The sequence below is a fragment of the Staurois parvus genome, unplaced genomic scaffold (genome assembly GCF_062004578.1).
Source record: "Staurois parvus isolate SC_StPar_1 unplaced genomic scaffold, SC_StPar_1.0 ptg000147l, whole genome shotgun sequence".
Taxonomy (NCBI): domain Eukaryota; kingdom Metazoa; phylum Chordata; class Amphibia; order Anura; family Ranidae; genus Staurois; species Staurois parvus.
Window position 1 is genome coordinate 23,231,678 of NW_028317943.1, and position 19,844 is coordinate 23,251,521.

Genomic DNA, 19,844 nt, shown 5'->3' on the forward strand with positions numbered 1-19,844 from the left:
TCTGCAGTGGTGGGAGGAAAGGAGTCCGCTCAGGCTGCTGGGTGGTGCGGCTGAGGTCTGGACTGAACTATCACTATCACTTGGTCTGTGTACAGACCGCAGTCCGCCATTTAGTGAATCCTGTTCTACATGTACCAACAAATTGTGAAAATTTCAGGTTGTTTCATAAAACATGCCAAAAGTTATTCAGAGAGGGAGAGAAAGGGAGAGAGAAAGAAGGAGGGGGGGGGGGAACGAGACTCTCAATGCCACTACATATCAAGGCTTGACTGGCTCCAATTGCTCAGCTCACAGCACAAGGAGACGAAGCAAAGTGATCACTAAAGCCCGTCAGCCTTTCCCGTACTCTCAGTTGTCAGTAAAGTCAGAGAAGGGCTGTTGGTGCAGAACAGCAGCAGAGGCAGAATTTTCATGGAGGATATTGCAGGTCTCACAGTTTAAAAATGTTCAGCTGCTTTCTCCAGCTGCTTGTTCTGCCCCCCCACCCATCTCTAGTTACACCCTCTTGTTCCTCCAGCTGCTTGCTCTGCCCCCCCCCCATCTCTAGTTACACCCTCTTGTTCCTCCAGCTGCTTGCTCTGTCCCCCATCTCTAGTTACACTCTCTTGTTCCTCCAGCACAGAATGCCATCCTCTGTCTCTCTCTTCCTGGCTCCCCTAATCACTCACAGCTCTCAGACTCTTCCGTAGTCATGGTAAGCAGGGCAGACAATGGAGGAGGTGGAGCAGCTCAATAGAATAAAGTTGGAGCCTCCTGGCTGTGAACTTTGTGGCTTTGTATATACATCACTGGTTGCTAGATACCAGGCGGTCCTAGCAACCAGTGATTTCACTGGGGGACATTGGGCAGCAGCTACCAGAACCAGAAAGCTGGTCTTTGGTCTTTGGATGGTACAGCAAACAGAGGATTTTGAGCCAGCTGTTATGCTACCCCAATGTGCAGGCAGCATGGGTTACAGACTCCCTTGGATGCAGCCTTCAGAACAGCCCGGGGGGGCTGTCATTCCTAGGACACCACCTCCATGGACGGTACAGACCGGCAGTCTGTGTATCCTGGTCCGCCCACTATAACAAGCAGGGATGGAATTACATCCCTGCTTGCTGGAGAACAGAACTACAGATGGGATGTACCAAGACCAGTGTCTGTGGGAATAGGAGGCATAGCAGTGATCGGTCTTACTAGAACAACTACTCAGATAACAAGAATATGGATTACATATTCAGGGAAGGCAGGAGATAAGCAACAAGAACATGTAAAAAAAGATTTTGCCCAGAGTTCTCCTTTAAATGTTAATAATCTTTAGTCTGTTTTACCAAACAATCTGAGATTTTTATAATATGTTGGCATAGATAGAGTCTTCTATTGTATACATTTTGAAGAAATTGGATAACATCCAAGCTCTATTTTGTACTTTAAGCCACAATTAGTTCCCCTAAAAATAAGTACAGCACCCCCCTTGACCCCCAGAGGCATAGCGTGGACCCTCAAAGGCAGGGAAGGCTGACATTTTGTTTTCATGCAGATCCTAGGTCTGTGAAGGGATGTGTGATCAAAGAAAAGTTAGGCGCCAGTCAGTTTAAGTACATATTTGAATTCTTTATTGGGGAACTCCATAACTGGGAGATAGGACGTTCAGGGTTTAGAACATTCATGTCAAAACTATATTAGAAAAGAACTCCAGACTCACCAGACCCTTTCAGTATTTCACAGTGCAGAATCAATAGGAGCACAAGCCGGCACTGGTTATTAGAGGAACAGCTAAATATGGATAGTCATGTGATCTTCAATAGGTCAGACAGACTTGCCCCTTAGGTCCATTCTAGTACCAGGTACCTCCAGTAACCATCCAGCTTCTCTCATTCTCCTCCTCAATCAGCATGTGAGGTCCCTTCTAGGCTTGAGGCCTAGTCAAACCTTTCCCGCACATAAGCATTACCTCCCCAGGCCAAGCCTGGAGGTAGACTGTACTAAGATTGAGCACATAGCAATTCTCATGAATATATACAGTGGATATAAAAAGTCGACCTGCCACTATTAAAAAAGTCAGGTTTTTGTGATGTAAGAAAATGAGACAAAGAAAAATAATTTCAGAAAAATTTCTACCTTTAATGTGACCTATAAACTGTACAACTCAGTTGAAAAACATATTGAAATCTTTTTGGTGGAGGGAAGTAAAAATAAAAGACTAAAATAATATGGTTGCATAAGTGTGCACCCCCTTAAACTAATACTTTGTTGAAGCACCTTTTCATGTTATTACATCACTCAGTCTTTTTGGGTATGAGTCTATCAGCATGACACATCTTGACTTTGCAATATTTGCCCACTCTTCCTTGCAAAAACTCTTCAACTCTGTCAGATTGCGAAGGCATCTCATGTGCACAGCCCTCTTCACATCACCCCACAGATTTTCAATCAGATTCAGGTCTGGGCTCTGGCTGGGCCATTCTAAAACTTTAATCATCTTCTGGTGAAGCCATTCCTTTGTTGATTTGGATGTATGCTTTGGGTCGTTGTCATGCTGAAAGATGAAGTTCCTCTTCATGTTCAGCTTTCTAGCAGAAGCCTGAAGGTTTTGTGCCAAAAATGACTGGTATTTGGAACTTGGAAGAATGCACTTCCCAAGCATGCACCACAAGCCAGAAATCCCCAGTGATTGGCTGGTGAGCTACAAACACACACTCATAATATTCCCCTATTGGCTGTCCCACGCTACGGCCACTACACAAGGTGGTAAGGGCTACACAAGTTTAATGTCACTCACTTGCTTTGTGGAAGTTCAAAATCTATGAAACTTCTAGGAAATGTTTGGGAAGTTGAGAACTTGGGATGTGCAAAGTTTCAAGTCAATTGATTGAGGTCAATTTTCAGAATTTGTTGCCATAGATAGGGTCTTCTAATGTGTGAAGTTTGGGGGGAGATTGATCAACATCTAAGCTCTTTTTTGTATGTTAAGCTACGTTAAGCTCCCCAAAAAACAAGCTTATTGTCCCCCATTTTCTTTGTGGAAGGCTGAAATCTTTGACACTTCTAGGACATGTTTGGGACGTTGAGAACTTGGGCTGTGCTAAGTGTCAAGTCAATTGAGGTTTAGGCACATTATGGTACGTTAAGCTCTTTTTACATTAAGCTGTTCACATTAAATGTTTTAGCACTGTAAAATATAGCTTAATGTGAATAACTTTTGGTGTGATTTACCAAATGACCTGAAATTTTCAGAATATGTTGCTATAGATAGAGTCTTCTACTATGTGAAGTTTGGGAGAGATTGGTAAACATCTAAGCTGTTTTTTGTACGTTAAGCTACATTAAGCTCCCCAAAAAACAAGCTTAATGTCCCCCATTTTCTTTGTGGAAGGCAGAAATCTATGAAACTTCTAGGACATGTTTGGGACGTTGAGAACATGGGCTGTGCAAAGTTTCAAGTCAATTTATTGAGGTTCAGGCACATTATGGTACGTTAAGCTCTTTTTACATTAAGCTCTTTACATTAAATGTTTTAGCACTGTAAAATATAGCTTAATGTGAATAACGTTTGGTGTGATTTACCAAATGACTTGCAATTTTCAGAATATGTTGACATAGATAGTCTTCTAATGTGTGAAGTTTGGGGGAGATTGGTCAACATCTAAGCTCTTTTTTGTACGTTAAGCTACATTAAGCTCCCCAAAAAACAAGCTTAATGTCCCCCATTTTCTTTGTGGAAGGCTGAAATCTATGAAACTTCTAGGACATGTTTGGGGCGTTGAGAACTTGGGCTGTGCAAAGTTTCAAGTCAATTGATTAAGATTTAGACAGTTTATTACACGTTAAGCTACATTAAGCCATTTTCACATTAAATGTTTTAGTCCATTCTGGGATATAAATCATGAATACAAACTAATGAGTAAAATCTCTCTACTAAGGATGAAAAATATCAAAAAGTTGATGAGTATTGGGAATTTTCAACTTTAATACTATTTGAGTAAATAACTTCAAACAAGTATGCAGCTTGCTCACTTCACTCAGACTTAGTTTGCTGCACACCTATTCCAACTTTGTGACCCAGAAAGCATTGAAGCTGCAGACAGCTAGGGAATTTCAAAAGGAGGTCAACAATGGCATTGTACAAAATATGTCATGCTGCACATTTCCTTTCAATTTTTACCTGCATGTTTTTAGATCACAACTCTCCTATGTAATGTATTCAAATTACATAACCACCATCCCTCTATCCCAATATTATTAGGAATTGGCTAAAAGGTATACTTAGATCATACCAGGAACATTCCAGGTGCTGCATTATGCCGCTGAACAAGCAAAGGATCCTTCTGTCCAGTGTACAGATTGCAAGTGTTAATGTTGTACTTCAAGAGGCGGAAGGAGTCTAGTCGGCTCTGTAATACAGGATAAGAAGTATTTAACTGTGTCAATTAAAAGAAATGTTTGGATACAGAACATCTGCTCTATTAGTTCACTGAAGCATTTTCTAGAATGCGTGAGTTTAAGGGCCCATGTACACGGGGCGTTTGGAAAACTCTTCTGAACGATGGAAACTGACGGCTGGAAAATGTAGGTTAAAAAACGTCAGTTTAGCTGCATTTGCACACCGAGTTTATGCGTGTCTATGTGTGTTTGCATTTAGAAGCGTTTTTAAAAGATAACCTCAGGAGACCTTCCCAAATGCCCAGAATGCACTGAAAAATAGTAAAAAATTAACTATTTCAGACATTTTCAGAGGAATAGAGAGAGCAGAAGCAGAGAGAGCAGTATGGGTTTACCTGTCTTTTCTGGTTGTATTCACTATTGATCCAATCATGAGCATAATGAAGCACGTTCTACCATTTTTTCCTTCAAGCAAAACTTGGAACTCACTGCGCTGGTGTACTAGGTACATTTGAATACATGGAAAACGCTTTGCATGCATTTCTGATTATGAAAAAAGGTTCTGGACAGCATCTGGACATGGAACAGTTAAAAAACGCTTCTAAACAAGCATTTACATGCGTTTACAAATGTTTGCCGTTTGAAACACCAGTAAAATCTACTCCTAAACACAAGTTTGGTGCGTTAAAAAAAATGACTGTAAACTCAACTGCCTGTAAATGACTGTAAATGACGATGTGTACATGGACACATAGGAAATCATTAGGGAGAGTTCAGGGGCTGCTGAAAAAAACCGCTGAACAGCACCTGAACGTCCGTTTAGGAGCTGCAGTGTACATGAGCCCTAAAGGGAACGTGCACAAAATATATTTTAGTACAATTAGAATGCAACAGGAAAGCATAATATATCAAAATGTAATATAGCACCTATATTCAGATACAATCATAAAAATATAATCTACAAATAGATGTTTAAAAAATGTTGTTTGTAGAAGCAAATTAGTCCTATTTTTTCTTTTTCTATCTTAAAGAATAACTAAAGGCAAATGTTTTGTTGTTGTGGATAGAGTGGAGAGGGATCACCTGTCTGGATTTCATTGCTGTCTGTGTCCCTGTTAAGGAGTTTCACCATCTCTATTTGTCATGCTTACTGTTCACATCAAAAGTGAAGGTAAAAGAAAATGCCAAATTTTGGGTTTTCCTCAGAACAGGAATAAAGGGGAAATCGTCCAATGGAGACGCCAGTTTGAGTGACCCTGGTGACAACCAGGAATTCCCTCAGTTTGGAGGGGTTTCTTCTCATTTTCTGTTTTGACTATCAGACAGGAAGTGAAGGGAAATCTTCTTAACCACTTGCCCTCCAGAGGATTTACCCCCCTTCCTGACCAGGCCATTTTTTGCGATACGGTGCTGCATTACTTTAACTGACAATTGAGCGGTCATGCAACGCTGTACATAAATGAAATTATCTAGTCATTTCTTTGGTGGTATTTGATCACCTCTGCATTTTTTATTTTTTGAGCTACAAACAAAAAAAGGCCGACAATTTTGGAAAAAAAACAATATTGTTGAATTTTTGCTATAAAACATGTCCAGTAAAAAATTTAAAATAATAAAATTTCTTCATAAATTTATGCCAAAATGTATTCTGCTACATGTCTTTGCTAAAAAACAATACCAATAAGTGTATATTAATTGGTTTACGTGAAAGTTATGTCTACAAATGTCGGTATGTATATACTGGAATTTTTATTATTATTTTTTTTTTCTATACTAGTAATGGTGGCGATCAGCGACTTATAGCGGGACTGCTAATACAGTGATCAGTGCTAATAAAAAGCACTGACACTACTGACACTGGGCAAGAAGCGGTTAGCATCTAGAGCGATCAAAGGGTTAACTGTATGCTGTGTGTGTTTTACATTATGTTATGTGTTTTACTAAGGAGACATGCTGCTTTGTATTTCCCTGTTGTGCACAGAAATACAAAGCCACATGTCTATGCTGACAGGAGAGAGACCTGTGTTGTTTGTGCTCTGCTGACGATAGCCGAGTCCCGGTTGAGAATCGCCAGGCGGAACCCAGTGATTGACATGTTCAGCGGTCAATAGCAGCTGGGGTAGGGTGGGGAGCACGCATGCCCCCTTCCCAGAAATGAAAATCGCGTATATATATATGTGATTTTTGCGCATCCGTGCCACCCTGTAGCAGTACTTCTGCCATAGGGCGGGGGGGAAGTGGTGAGACACAGATGAAAAGAAAAACCGAACGCTCCCCTACTCTATCCAAAATTAAAACAGTTTTGCCTTTAATTCTACTTTAATACTCCCATTAAATACAGATATGTTTATTAAAATTTAACATCAGACAAATTACTACTTTGGAAATTCGAACAAATTAGCTTAGAAAATACTGTATTATAATGTTTTAAATTTATTACAGCTACAAGTTCAGGTTGGTGCAATTGCTAGACTCCATAATATAGTGTATAAGCAAAGAACACAACTGCCAGTACAAGCAGATAAAAGGAGGTTCTGTAATGGGTTGTTGCACCTAAAGAAAATTTCCAGATATGGATATTATTAAATGGGCCAATAAAACTATGTATATACCATACCTGGGGGATCCCTCTAGAACAGCGGTTCTCAACCTGGGGGTCGCGACCCCTTTGGGGGTCGAACGACACTTTCCCAGGGGTCGCCTAAGACCATCGGAAAACACATATTTCCGATGGCCTTAGGAACCGAGACACCGCTCCTTGATCCGTCTCCAGGTGTGGGCGGGATGACATGCCGTCCCTGTCATCTGGACACACCCCCGGGATCAATCCTTCCTCGTCGGTGATTGGCCGCCGGAACTGTAGCTCAGGAGAGGCACACAGGCGGCCAATCACCGGCGAGGAGGTGGAGCTTGGAAAGGAGGAACCGAGCGGCACCGCGAACATCGAGCGAGTGAAGAGGAGGAGAGCGGCCGGAGAAGGAAGACATCTGACCGGTAAGTGTGTACCATGGGAGAGGGAGGGAGCGAGCGAGCCCAGGCTGGAGCAGGGGTCAGCAAGGTAAGTATCATTGGTGTCAGTGGGAGGAATAGCGCCCCATCATTGGTGTCACTAATACCAATGATGGGGCACTATTCCTCCCCCACTGACACCAACGATGGGGCACTATTCCTCCCACTGATACCAATGAAGGGGCACTATTCCCCCCACTGACACCAATGATGGGGCACTATTCCCCCCACTGACACCAATGATGGGGCACTATTCCCCCCACTGACACCTATGATGGGGCACTATTCCTCCCACTGACACCAATGATGGGGCACTATTCCTCCCACTGACACCTATGATGGGGCACTATTCCTCCCACTGACACCAATGATGGGGCACTATTCCTCCCACTGACACCAATGATGGGGCACTATTCCACCCACTGACACCAATGATGGGGCACTATTCCTCCCACTGACACCAATGATGGGGCAGTATTCCTCCCACTGACACCAATGATGGTGCACTATTCCTCCCATTGACATCAGTGATGGGACACTATTCCTCCCACTGACACCAATGACGTGGCACTATTCCTCCCACTGACACCAATGATGGGGCACTATTCCACCCACTGACACCAATGATGGGGCACTATTCCTCCCACTGACACCAATGATGGGGCACTATTCCTCCCACTGACACCAATGATGGTGCACTATTCCTCCCATTGACATCAGTGATGGGACACTATTCCTCCCACTGACACCAATGACGTGGCACTATTCCTCCCACTGCAAAATTACAGTTATGAAGTAGCAACGAAAATAATTTTATGGTTGGGGGTCACCACAACATGAGGAACTGTATTAGGGGGTCGCGGCATTAGAAAGGTTGAGAACCACTGCTCTAGAAGCTGAAAATCACTGTACTAGGTATTTTCTTAATAAATGCAACGCATTCTCTGATTGGCCGATGTGGAGAGTATGACAACACATTATAGTACATTACATTCTGGTTGTAAAATCTCTGTAAATCTTTTAAAAATGTACTAAAACCATGCAAAATTATTAACCCTAACAATCCTATCACTTTGAATCCAGACCCTTGCACTTGGTAGCTATTAGATCTAAAGGGGATTGTACAGCCAGATTATATAGTGTCTAGTGAGCATTAGACTGGTCATAGACATTAGTTGCATGTTCATGCACCATCCACCATTTAATAGCGGCCTCTTTGCCAACGTCTCTCCTGACCATAAGTACTCTAGTTGGGTGAGCACTATTGTGTGGGCCAGTGGAGGAAGAACCATGCACAGATAAAAAAGAGTAGCAATTGAGCCATATTCTAAACTGCTTGATAGGTTCCTTTTCTAAAAATGTTCATTTGGGAACTCTGTGCACTTCCTCACGTACTGGCTTGATTCCAGACACTTTGGAAGATTGTCATCTAAGACCTTGTTCAAAGTAGTGCAATTACTCATAGTCTGCCACCGCACTGCAATGTACAGTTGCAAGAAAAAGTATGTGAACCCCTTAGATGACGTTCAGAGCACATTTTATGCCCAATTCATGCAAAACTCCACGTAATCCCAAGGGGTTCACATACTTTTTCTTGCAACTGTACAACACATTATTCTATATGGTTCCTGATCACATCAATGCAGCATGGTATAGTGTGATTGTTGAAAAGAGAGAGCACATGAAAAACACATGTACATTCATTTTGATGCATTTTTGGGTAGCGTTTTGTGCTTACTATCTAGTCTCCTTTTATACAAAAAATGCATGATGCATGAAAATGCATTGAAATGTGTGAAATGTGCTACAAAAATGGACTAAAAACTGTGTGGTTATGCAGCAGCACTAATGGCAACCTAGGCTAATGTTTATGAACCCCTTAACAATCGAGAGATGCAATTTGAGTAAGGTATTCAGCATACCCCATAGGAAGTTTTTCAGAGATGATATCAGATTGGCATTTGTAAAGAATAATAATAGAAAGACTGGACTGCGTAGCCTGCTGGGAAACAGACTAGTAGCACCATTGTGTCTCTATACATACCTGCATGCATGGCATACTTCTGTATTTGTTCTTTTTTTCATACAATTGATCAAGCACATCTGGTCTGTGATGTTCTTCGACTTCCAGAGAAGACACAACACATATAACAGTAAGTTGCTCTGAAGGCAACAATTTATTGTTAACAACCTCGTCAAACTCCAGGTCTGTAACATAGGGGATCTGGTGATTACTACACCTACATATCCCACCTTCCTCACCCAACAGGACTTTCTGTAAGACCACAGGGCAGGTGTAGTGTGATGTGTGCCATAGCTTTTCAGATTCTTGTTCAAGAATACCTACAGGAACTGAGAGTGCTGTTTCAGGCCTACAACAGGGGGGAAAAAAGACAAAGGGACATTCAGTTGGTGTACACATCTACATCATTGGCGTATATATTGTCACAAAGTAGATCAAACTAATTCACATAGTTGCACACATGGATGCTATTGTGCTAGTAACAATGATAGTAATCCAGACTCGCCCTGAAAAGTTCCTTGACTGGTGTAGAATCCTCAAAAAAAAAAAGCACCATTGAATGTTTATGTAACATTTCAAATTATATGAATTATCTCTGGGTCAGGCAAAGCCATCCAAAATTGAAAATGTTAGCAGGAGAGAGTTCTGAGAAAAGATTAGTGAAGGTGATCTGATCTTTTTCGTATCTTGACATATACAGTTGTGTTCAAAATAATAGCAGTATGTTAAAAAAGGTGAATAAACCTCAAAATCCTTCTAATAGCTTTTATTTCCATACACACAAATGCATTGGGAACATTACACATTCTATTCCAAATCAAAACATGAAGAAAAATATATCAAATTTGTGTTGTTCCTCTAAAACAATTGAAGAAAAGTGAATATTAGACTGTTCAAAAAAATAGCAGTGTTTGTATTCTTCTTTACAAACTCAAACATTCACTATATAAACTGAAAAATGTTTGAAGATTTTGCTTTCCTTTGAATCACTTAATTAATATTTAGTTGTATAACCACTATTTCTGAGAACTGTGTACATCTGTGTTGCATGGAGTCAACCAACTTCTGGCACCTATGAACAGGTATTCCAGCCCAGGATGATTGGACTGCATTCCACAGTTCTTCTCTATTTCTTGATTTTGCCTCAGAAACTGCATTTTTTATGTAACCCCACACGTTTTCTATTGGATTAAGATCCGGGGATTGGGCTGGCCACTCCATACCGTCAATCTTGTTGGTCTGGAACCAAGATGTTGCACGTATACTGGTGTTTTTGGGGTCGTTGTCTTGTTGGAACACCCATTTCAAGGGCATTTCCTCTTCAGCATAAGGCAGCATGACCTCTTCAAGTATTCTGATGTATTCAAACTGATCCATGATCCCTGGTATGCGATAAATCGGCCCAACACCATAGTATGAGAAACATTCCCATATCATGATGCTTGCGCAACCATGCCTCACTGTCTTCACTGTGTACTGTGGCTTGAATTCAGTGTTTGGGGGTCGTCTGACAAACTGTCTCCGGCCACTAGACCCAAAAAGAACAATCTTACTTTCATCAGTCCACAAAATGTTACGCCATTTCTCTTTAGGCCAGTCAATGTGCTCTTTGGCAAATTGTAACCTCTTCAGCACATGTCTTTTTTTCAACAGTGGGACTTTGCAGGGGCTTCTTGCAGATAGCTTGGCTTCACATAGGCATATTCTAAGTGTAACAGTACTCACAGGTAACTTTAGACCTTCTTTGATCTTCCTGGAGCTGATTGCTGGCTGAGTCCTTGCCATTTTGGCTATTCGTCTATCCATTCGAACGGTAGTTTTTTGCTTTCTTCCACGTCTTTCAGGTTTTGGTTGCCATTTTAAAGCATTTGCGATCATTTTAGCTGAGCAGCCTATCATTTTCTGCACTTCTTTATATGTTTTCCCCTCTCCAATCAACTTTTTAATCAAGGTACGCTGTTCTTCTGAACAATGTCTGGAACGACCCATTTTCCTCAGAAATGCACTGTAACCAGCATGTACAACATTTGCTGCTTTCCTTCCTTAAATAAGGGCAATAATTGCCACCTGTTTTTCAAAGAATGAATGACCTCACTAATAGAACTCCACACTGCTATTATTTTGAACATGCCCCTTTCAATTAGTAATTCAATTACACAGAATCAGCAGCATGCATGTCATGACTGTTGGGTCTGTTGGATATCTATTACTCTACTACACCTGCTAGTAAATTATTTGCCATGTAGAAATATCATTTCTACCAAAAACGGTGATTGATCAGGTTAGTGATGTCTGACTGCTATTATTTTGAACACAACTGTATATAGCTAAAATTATGTCTGAACTCCAGGGATGATATACAGTATTTTGCATACTGTGCTAACCTTGGGCCAGCTTGGCAGAACGTAATATGCATATGTGATACTTGATCAGCCTAAATTACTATATTACTATACACAGCACCCAGAAGACCAAGGCCATCACTATAATAGCTCGGGCTACAAGGACATCACATATGCATACTTACATTGTGCCAAGCTGGCCCAGTGTATGTATGCCAAATATATAATCCTTGCAGTTCAGCTTTAACAACCATCTCACACACAGTGATGAATCTACTAAAACTGTAGCACAGAATCTGGAGCAGATGTGCATATCAACAAATCAGATTCTAAATTCAATTGGGATGGTTAAGCTTTGAAAATGACAGCTAGGAGCTGATTGTTTGCCATTTCCAGCTGCTCCACATTCTGGCTGTTCAGTTTTAGTAGATCTCCCATTGTGTAAATTCACCTCACGATTTCTTCTGTCAGAACAAATCTGTTGTTGAATTATTTTTGTGTTGTGAATCACTATCAGGTTACATGACCCAACTTTGGATATCTGCTGTATAGTTTTTTCTCATGCAGTTTGGAATTCGTTGACCCTATATGATCATAGGCTCCATACGATTACACTTCTATCGCTGTGCTTTATAGTACACTAAAACTTTTGTCCCATCTATCCACAGAACATTGGTCCAGTAGAGATGTGGAACATCCAGGTGGTTTTTACCAAGTGATAACCTCCTCAGATATATTTGAGTTTCTTATAGCCTCATGTACACATGTATAGGCCCTCGAGGTTGTGCATCATAGTAATAGGCCAGTAGTAATGTAAGTGGTGGAGCTTAGTAACAAGCCTGGCACTACCAACATGTTGGAGCTTTACCTGTCAGAACAACCGAGTATTCATCTGTGAAAAAAAGTTTGGGAGGCTGTTTCAGGTATGTGCAAGTAAGCCTGAACAAGACTGTCGGCATTTATTATTTTGATATAGATGAAAAAACAGAACAGATGTTTGGAGCCTTCATACAGAAGTTCAAAAAATTCCTAATGGTCCCGAATAAGCATTCTTTAACTTGAAGTAAACTTACTATTACTTACCCTGACTTACTAACAATGTTTAAGCCGGATACATTTTTACTAAAGCTTGGATCAGCAGATGTGTGCTCTTTTTTTGTGCTTGACAATGAAGAAGGTCTGAAACAGTAAGAAAAAATACTGATGCATCAGTTGCAGTATATTCAAGCAGCGAATACATATTACTTTACTTTTTGTACATATATTGTCAGGACGTAATTGCAGTATAACTATAAGCAAAATGATTTTTTAGTTTTTGGGTAGAGTGGAGAGGAAGTAAAACACCTGTTAGGTTTTTATTGTTGTCAGTGCCCCTGTTAAGGAGACCCTCTCTATTTGTCCTGGTGAGCATTATCACCCAAAGTGAAAGAAAATCCCAAAATTTGGTTTGTCGCTAGAACAGGAATAGAGAGGAAATCTAACAAGGGGGACACTACTTCTGGTGACCTTAGTGGTGCATGGTTGGAATTTATAGGACAGGATGTATGAGGAAGTTAAAATATTTGAATAACAAGGAACCTCAGGGATTGTTAACACATCATATGCAGTTCTTTTGGGTTAAAAAAATGTACCTTTTATATGTATATTGTCCTTAATTTTTTCTTTCCCCTACCCCCTCCCTGTTGGCTTATGTAGTGGTGGATTAGGGTCACAGTATCTTCTTTTGTCTCGTTTTACAATCCTCATTGATGGAAATTTTGCCAGGCTTCTTTCCCTCCCTCCCTAATTTATCGCAGTGACCTAGCCCTTGTGTATGCCTGCTGGTAATGGGAGCCTTCTGGAGTTCCCTGGTCAAATTTGGCCCTGGCCCTCTCTTTAGATGCAGTGTCAGTAAGCCAATATTACCCTATGTGTACATTTACTACATGATTATTTTAATTTATGTTTATTATGCATATGTGTTTTTTTTCTGTGGTTTCTTTTTATAGTTACCCTCACTCCTGATGAAACAGGGTTCACCTGCGAAATGTGTAGAGAGTTTACCCTTTCCGCTTGGATACCCCACGAGCAGTACTTTTGAAGTGACACTGTCATTCTTTTAGATACTTGGAACATACTTATCTGTGACGGGGGGGGTTAAATTGTTTAATATGCTTGGTTTTATATTTTCTATGAATTATAAGTGTATTTTAATGTTTACACAATGTGGCACCTGAAAATCTATTCTTTTTTATATAAGAAAAGATATTTTTAATTCATATGTGGTGCTGCCTTGTTATCAGCACAATTAACTCATATAGATTTTGGTGACTACCAGGTGTTACTTCAGTTTGGAAGGATTTCCTGTCACTTCCTGTTGTGGCTATGGGACAGGAGCAGGGGCAGACTGACCATTGGGGAACTCGGGCACTGCCCAAGGACCCAGGGTCAGTAGGGGGCCCTCATGAGATGTCCCTGGTACCTCTCATAGGCTTTTTTGGGTGTGGTTTGAGTGTGGGCAAGGACACAGGGGCCCCATGATGCCCTATTGCCTGGGAGCCACATGAGTTGTCAGTCCGCCCTGGACAGGAGGTGAAGGAAAATCTCCCCAATGTGACAGATTACAAAAAAAAAAAAAAAATGGACAGGGGTTAGAACCCTCCCTTAATTTATCCAAAATGAAAAAAAAAAAAATGCCTTTAGTTCCTCTCTAATATACCTACAGTATTTATTACATATATGTTTATTAGAGCTTAACACCAGACAAACAACTTAGGAAATACTGGATGCAGCCCAGTGCTGGCTGGCAGCAAGATATTCATGATAAGAACTATGCTGAACTAGCGCTCCCTCTTTAACTGTGATAGTGACATATATGGTTGAGAGGCATAGAGTGCCGTTAGTACATTGTCAGTGCTTTTTTTTAGCACTGATCAATGTATTGGTGTCACTGGGGATGTCAGTGACACCAAGTCAGTTCCTCCCCAGCGACAGAATGTCCGCCTCAGTCCCGCTATAAGTCGCTGATCGCCACCATTACTAGTAAAAATAAAAAATTTAAAAAAAATCCCAGTATACATACCTCCATTTGTAAATGCTATAACTTTCACGTAAACCAATTAATTTACACGTATTGGGACTTTTTTTTAGCAAAGACATAAAGCAAAATACATTTTGGCGTAAATTTCTGATGAAATTTGATTTTTTAAATTATTTTACTGGACATGTTTAATAGCAAAAAAGTCCAAATATAGTTTTTTTCTGAAAATTGTCGGTCTTTTTTTATTTATAGAGCAAAAAATAAAAAACGCACAGCTGATCAAATACCACCGAAATAAAGCTCAATTTGTGGGAAAAAAGGACATAAATTTCATTTGGGTGCAGCGTTGCACAACCGCGTAATTGTCAGTGCCAGAACGCAAAAAATGGGAGAAGGGGGGTAAATCCTCTGGAGGGCAAGTGGTTAAGAAGTATTTGCTTTAACTGTCTGCAACTTAAGAACCATTAGTAAATACTCAGTTGTTTACTGCAATTTGGTGTCTTTGAGGTCTTGACTATTTGTGCATTATGTCTGAACCCAGGGTGTCAGAGGTGTAAGGAGGATTGCAAGGTCAGGGCAACCTAAGGGGACCGTCATTCTACAGTGGCCCTCACAAGGGTAGTGCTACATGTATTATAATGTTTTAATTGTATTACAGGTATGCGCTCAACTGCCAGACACCATGAGGTGTATAACTGTAGCAGCCAGAATTTGGAGAAGTTGTGCATGGCAACCAATCAGCCTCTAGTTTTCATTTTCATAGCTTAACCAAACAAGTTAAAGTTAGAAGCTGATTGGTTACTGTGCACAGCTGCTTCAGATTCTATCTTCTTCAGCTTTGGTAAATCCCCGCCCCCTGTTTCATAATATACATAATTTAGTGTATAAATATACAAATTCTTATACCTGGGGGAAGCAGAGCTTAGGGATGTATCCCAGCGTGTAAAATGAGCATGGACAGGTGCTGACAGGAAACGTCCATATGGCTGACAACCGTCTTTTCTTGGTATATTCCTAGTTTCTGTTTCTATGACAGGCTGAGTATTTGGCACAGGTGTAGTTATTGGGAAAGAAGTTGCAGATTGGACTTTCCTTTTACGTGATGTTTTGGGAGGTGCGTCCGACATCCTCTGTATGTGAGGTGAATCAAGTCCTGCAAAATTAGACTGATGTCAAGAACTGAACCTTTGAATCTTGAAAAACTTATAAAGGTCTCACATGTAATACTTTTAATCTGATATCAATGAAGAACATCTGACATCCCCTGGGCTGATATTGCATGGTCCACTGTATACAAAATACATCTGCTTAACATAAAAGCATTTAAACCTACAAGTTCATATATCTTCAGGACCGAATCTAGCCTATCTGACCTGGGAGTGCAGTAAAAAAAAGTCAGGGGACAGAATGTCAACACTGTGTGGGAGTCACTGACAGTCTGTCACTTAGGGGTTTATTTACTAAAGCTGAAGAGTTCACTTCTGCATAGAAACGAATCCGATTCTAACCTCAGCTTGTTCAATGAAGCTTTGGCAATAAAACCTGGAAGCTGATTGGTTGCTATGCAGAAGTGAGCCTGATTTTGCACTCTCCAGCTTTAGTAAATAAACCCCACAGAGTCATGAAATGGGAAACATTATTATGTATTAGAGTGTCATTAGATTAGGGTGATTAAACAAAATATGTGCCCCCTTATACCAGATGTCCTATCAGAGTTCCTTTTTATATCAGGAGTCCTCATCAGAGTCTTTCTTTACATTATGACAACTCATCAGAGTCCCCCTCTACATCAGGTTCCCATCAGAGTGCCCCCTTACATCAGGTGTGACCATCAGCATGCCCCTTTATGTTAGGTGTCCCTTATATCAGTGTCCCTAATACAGCCCCTCCTTGCATCGCTTGTTGTCAGGAGAGTGTCCCCTTACATCAACTGTCTGCATCAGACTGGCTCATGGATCAGTGAATGCACTCTCAGAGACCTGGGGAGGGGGGGTCACATGTAAAATCTGGGGGGGCACAGCCCACCCCAGCAACCCCCTAGATCCTGCCCTGTATAACTTGATGGAGCATTACACTGTGTTCCACTTTCCAACCATAATACCATGCCATTTAGTTATATATTATCAGTCATATGTGGGTTACATGGCTGACAGTAAATGCTTTGACTGAAATTAAACCTATGCATTCCTCAAGTATACAAACATAGAGGTGCCTTCATAATCTGTTCCATCAAATTCCCTGTAATCCCTACTTTCCCAGATGTGTAGCCTATGCAAACTAAACAGCCCTGTTAGTGATATGGAAATGTCAACAGCTAAGCTCTTATCTCCATTGCTAACCACTCTCCCTTTCGCTGATATACTGTATATGCATAGATCGGTGACACATGGCTTTCACAAGAAGGGCAGATTTGCTTTGATATGCAAGCTGCAATTGACAGCCTGGTTTCACCTTCCCTATGCTGTGCAAGAGGTAAGATGGAAGTACCCAACAGGGCAATAACTGAGTCTCTGAAGGAAGACTGGAACAATTTTTATTTACTTATTATGCACCATAAATGTATTTATAAGCCATTTTGTTCATATATAGTGGTGGTTTCTGTAAATATTGGCAAAAGAAAGAACTGCTATAAATGAATAATTTAATTCAGAATTTGAAAGCTAATACAAAACATTTTGAATATAATTTTTTTAAACACTTATTTTAAGTTGACAGTTTTTTTTTAATGCAAGAAACCAGATTAAAGTACCCTATCTCAAAGCAAAAATGCCATTAATGCTTTACCTGCACCATATATTTACCTTACCTGATGCCTGCACTGCTGAATGCCACTCCGATCCTGGGAAATCTTCCTCGGAAGCCTACTGCAGGAACTAATGATTTTTGAAGTGTCGATCTCCTGGTACCCTACTGTACTCACTGGTTCCTCCCACCGACTTTCAAGTCACCACTGTGTCCTTTAGTGATGTGGGGGTTGACGGGAGGAACCACAGAACATGGGGGGGGGGGGGGGGACCAGGGGATCGGCACTTTGGGAAGGAAATGTTGGCTCCTGCAGTAGACTTCAGATTTCAGGATTTCTCAGAAATCTTTGTTTGGAGGTGTGAGCAGCAGGATAGGTAAGAATATTCTTTGTTGGTTACAAGCACAACATTAATACTACTGATACTTTCTGTGTTGGACAGGGTCTCTTTAAGTATTACAGATACTTACCCTCTGCCTTTCTGCCTTCTTTCTCTGTACAAAGACCAGGGCCATAGACAAGGTGGTACCACCAGGCCTCCTGTATGGGGCCCAGGCCAGCAGAGGGCCCAGGCAGCTGGGAGAATCAGATGTCGACAGGGAGGATGATCAGCACAGCGGTGGGGGTGGGGGGGGTCAATCCCATGTATAGGTCTCTCTGCAGCAGCTGAAAGCTGGCTTCTTCTCCTCTCTCTCCTGCTGGCTTTCAGCTGCTGCAGAGAGAGCCATACAGGGGATCAGTTCCAGTAATTGCCCCCCTGATGCACTATACATTTCCCCCTGCTGCCCCTCTGTGTGCTCCCACGCCTGCAGTGCTTTGGGCTTCCCTCCTCTCCTTCCCACCGACAGTTGCAAGCACATAATAGGATCCTTCAGGATGCAGAGTGGGGGAAAGACCAGGTAAATATGTCACATTTACCAGCCCCTTCCTTTCCTCAATGAACATAATGAGTGATCTGTACTTAGATTGTATGCCCCTTGAGGGTTAGGGACTGATGTGAATGTACAATATATATGTAAAGCGCTGCGTAAATTGATGGCGCTATATAAGTACCTGAAATAAATAAAATAACTGAAGCATAGTAAAGGGGGAGGGCCATATAAGGTTGGCTGTATGGGGCCCCATGGTTTCTAACAGCAGCCCTGACAAGGACATTCAGTGACTTATCCCTGAACTTGTAGCAGTCAGGGCAAATAGGACAGGGGCATTCATTAATTTGGCACAGTGCTACTCTTAAGTAACAGGCTGGGAATTTTGAATTGGCCTGCGGTTTCAGTAAATCTGTCTCATCGCTCTAGGATTGCACTGATGCAACAAAATAAATACTTTTCCTCTTTTGTGAAAAAACAACTGGTGGAATGCAGTTGTGAGCTACCATAAGAACTGAACTGTGTAAATAACATGACAGTTTCCTCATTCCAGTTACCAAGCAAAGGGCTGTCACAGAACAGAACAAGTCATGTCTTGTCAATTACATTTCCATTTCATGTGACAGTAGATGAGACTCACCAGAAGCCAACCTATAATGCTCCATCCAATCCTCTGCAATATTTCTGATCTTTCGTTGTAATCTCCGGAGTTCAGTTGCTGCATTTACGTCATTTAAAGGGCTGATATGGTCCTCGGGAATTTCCAATGTTTTTACCAGCTCTGATAAAATTGTCTGCATTAAAAAATAAAAATGGATACATGCATGTTGGGACTCTGTCACATCAACCAATCTATATACTGTATGTAGATCTGCTAAGATTTTGTACATAAAGAATGGGAGCATGCATGCATCAGTTGTTTCAATTTTGTTATGCTGTAACTAATCAGTGCAAGAACTGACCCCATAGGAATAATAGCTATTTTATGCTACTACTACAGTTCTAACAAAAGTTTGTTTGCATAAATGAAATCCAACTCTAAATTGTGTGGGGTACATTTATATGTTAAGGACATTATATTACACAGCATACTGAGGCACGCACTGATATAATTACTTGGGAATTCCAAAACATGTTGGTTAAATTAAATAAGCAGTGATAGGTATAATAGTATAAAATTATCCAATGCTGGTACTGTTTTCAAAAATTGTGATGATGCCATTCTGGGCCTGAATTTATTCTGTGCACTGGGTTTGTTATGTGGGATACTCAGTATTTTGTTACAGCTTCCAGTCTGGACTATTTAGAGTATAAAGATGTTAAGAGCATATTTGTTAGGTTTATCTTTATTACAGATAACATTTTTTATAATATATTATACTTTTGCAGTTGTGCCAAAGACAGGATTCTGACTATAAACGCAACGATTCTAGGAATGTAAAATTATTGAAAAGCTAATATGTAAAACCCTCCT

General features: G+C 40.9%; 1 protein-coding gene across 1 annotated transcript in view; it reads right to left on the minus strand.

The window, feature by feature from the left end:
- The window catches only part of LOC149464819 (uncharacterized protein C3orf20-like), a 63,113-nt gene that overhangs the window by 15,155 nt on the left and 28,114 nt on the right, over positions 1–19,844 (minus strand). Inside the window, exons 11-15 of the mRNA XM_089674204.1 lie at positions 19,011–19,164; positions 15,665–15,911; positions 12,823–12,918; positions 9,419–9,746; positions 4,260–4,376 (exon numbers count right to left, since the gene is read on the minus strand). Coding sequence (XP_089530330.1) covers positions 4,260–4,376; positions 9,419–9,746; positions 12,823–12,918; positions 15,665–15,911; positions 19,011–19,164 — 942 coding nt within the window. The remainder of the gene's footprint in view (positions 1–4,259; positions 4,377–9,418; positions 9,747–12,822; positions 12,919–15,664; positions 15,912–19,010; positions 19,165–19,844) is intronic.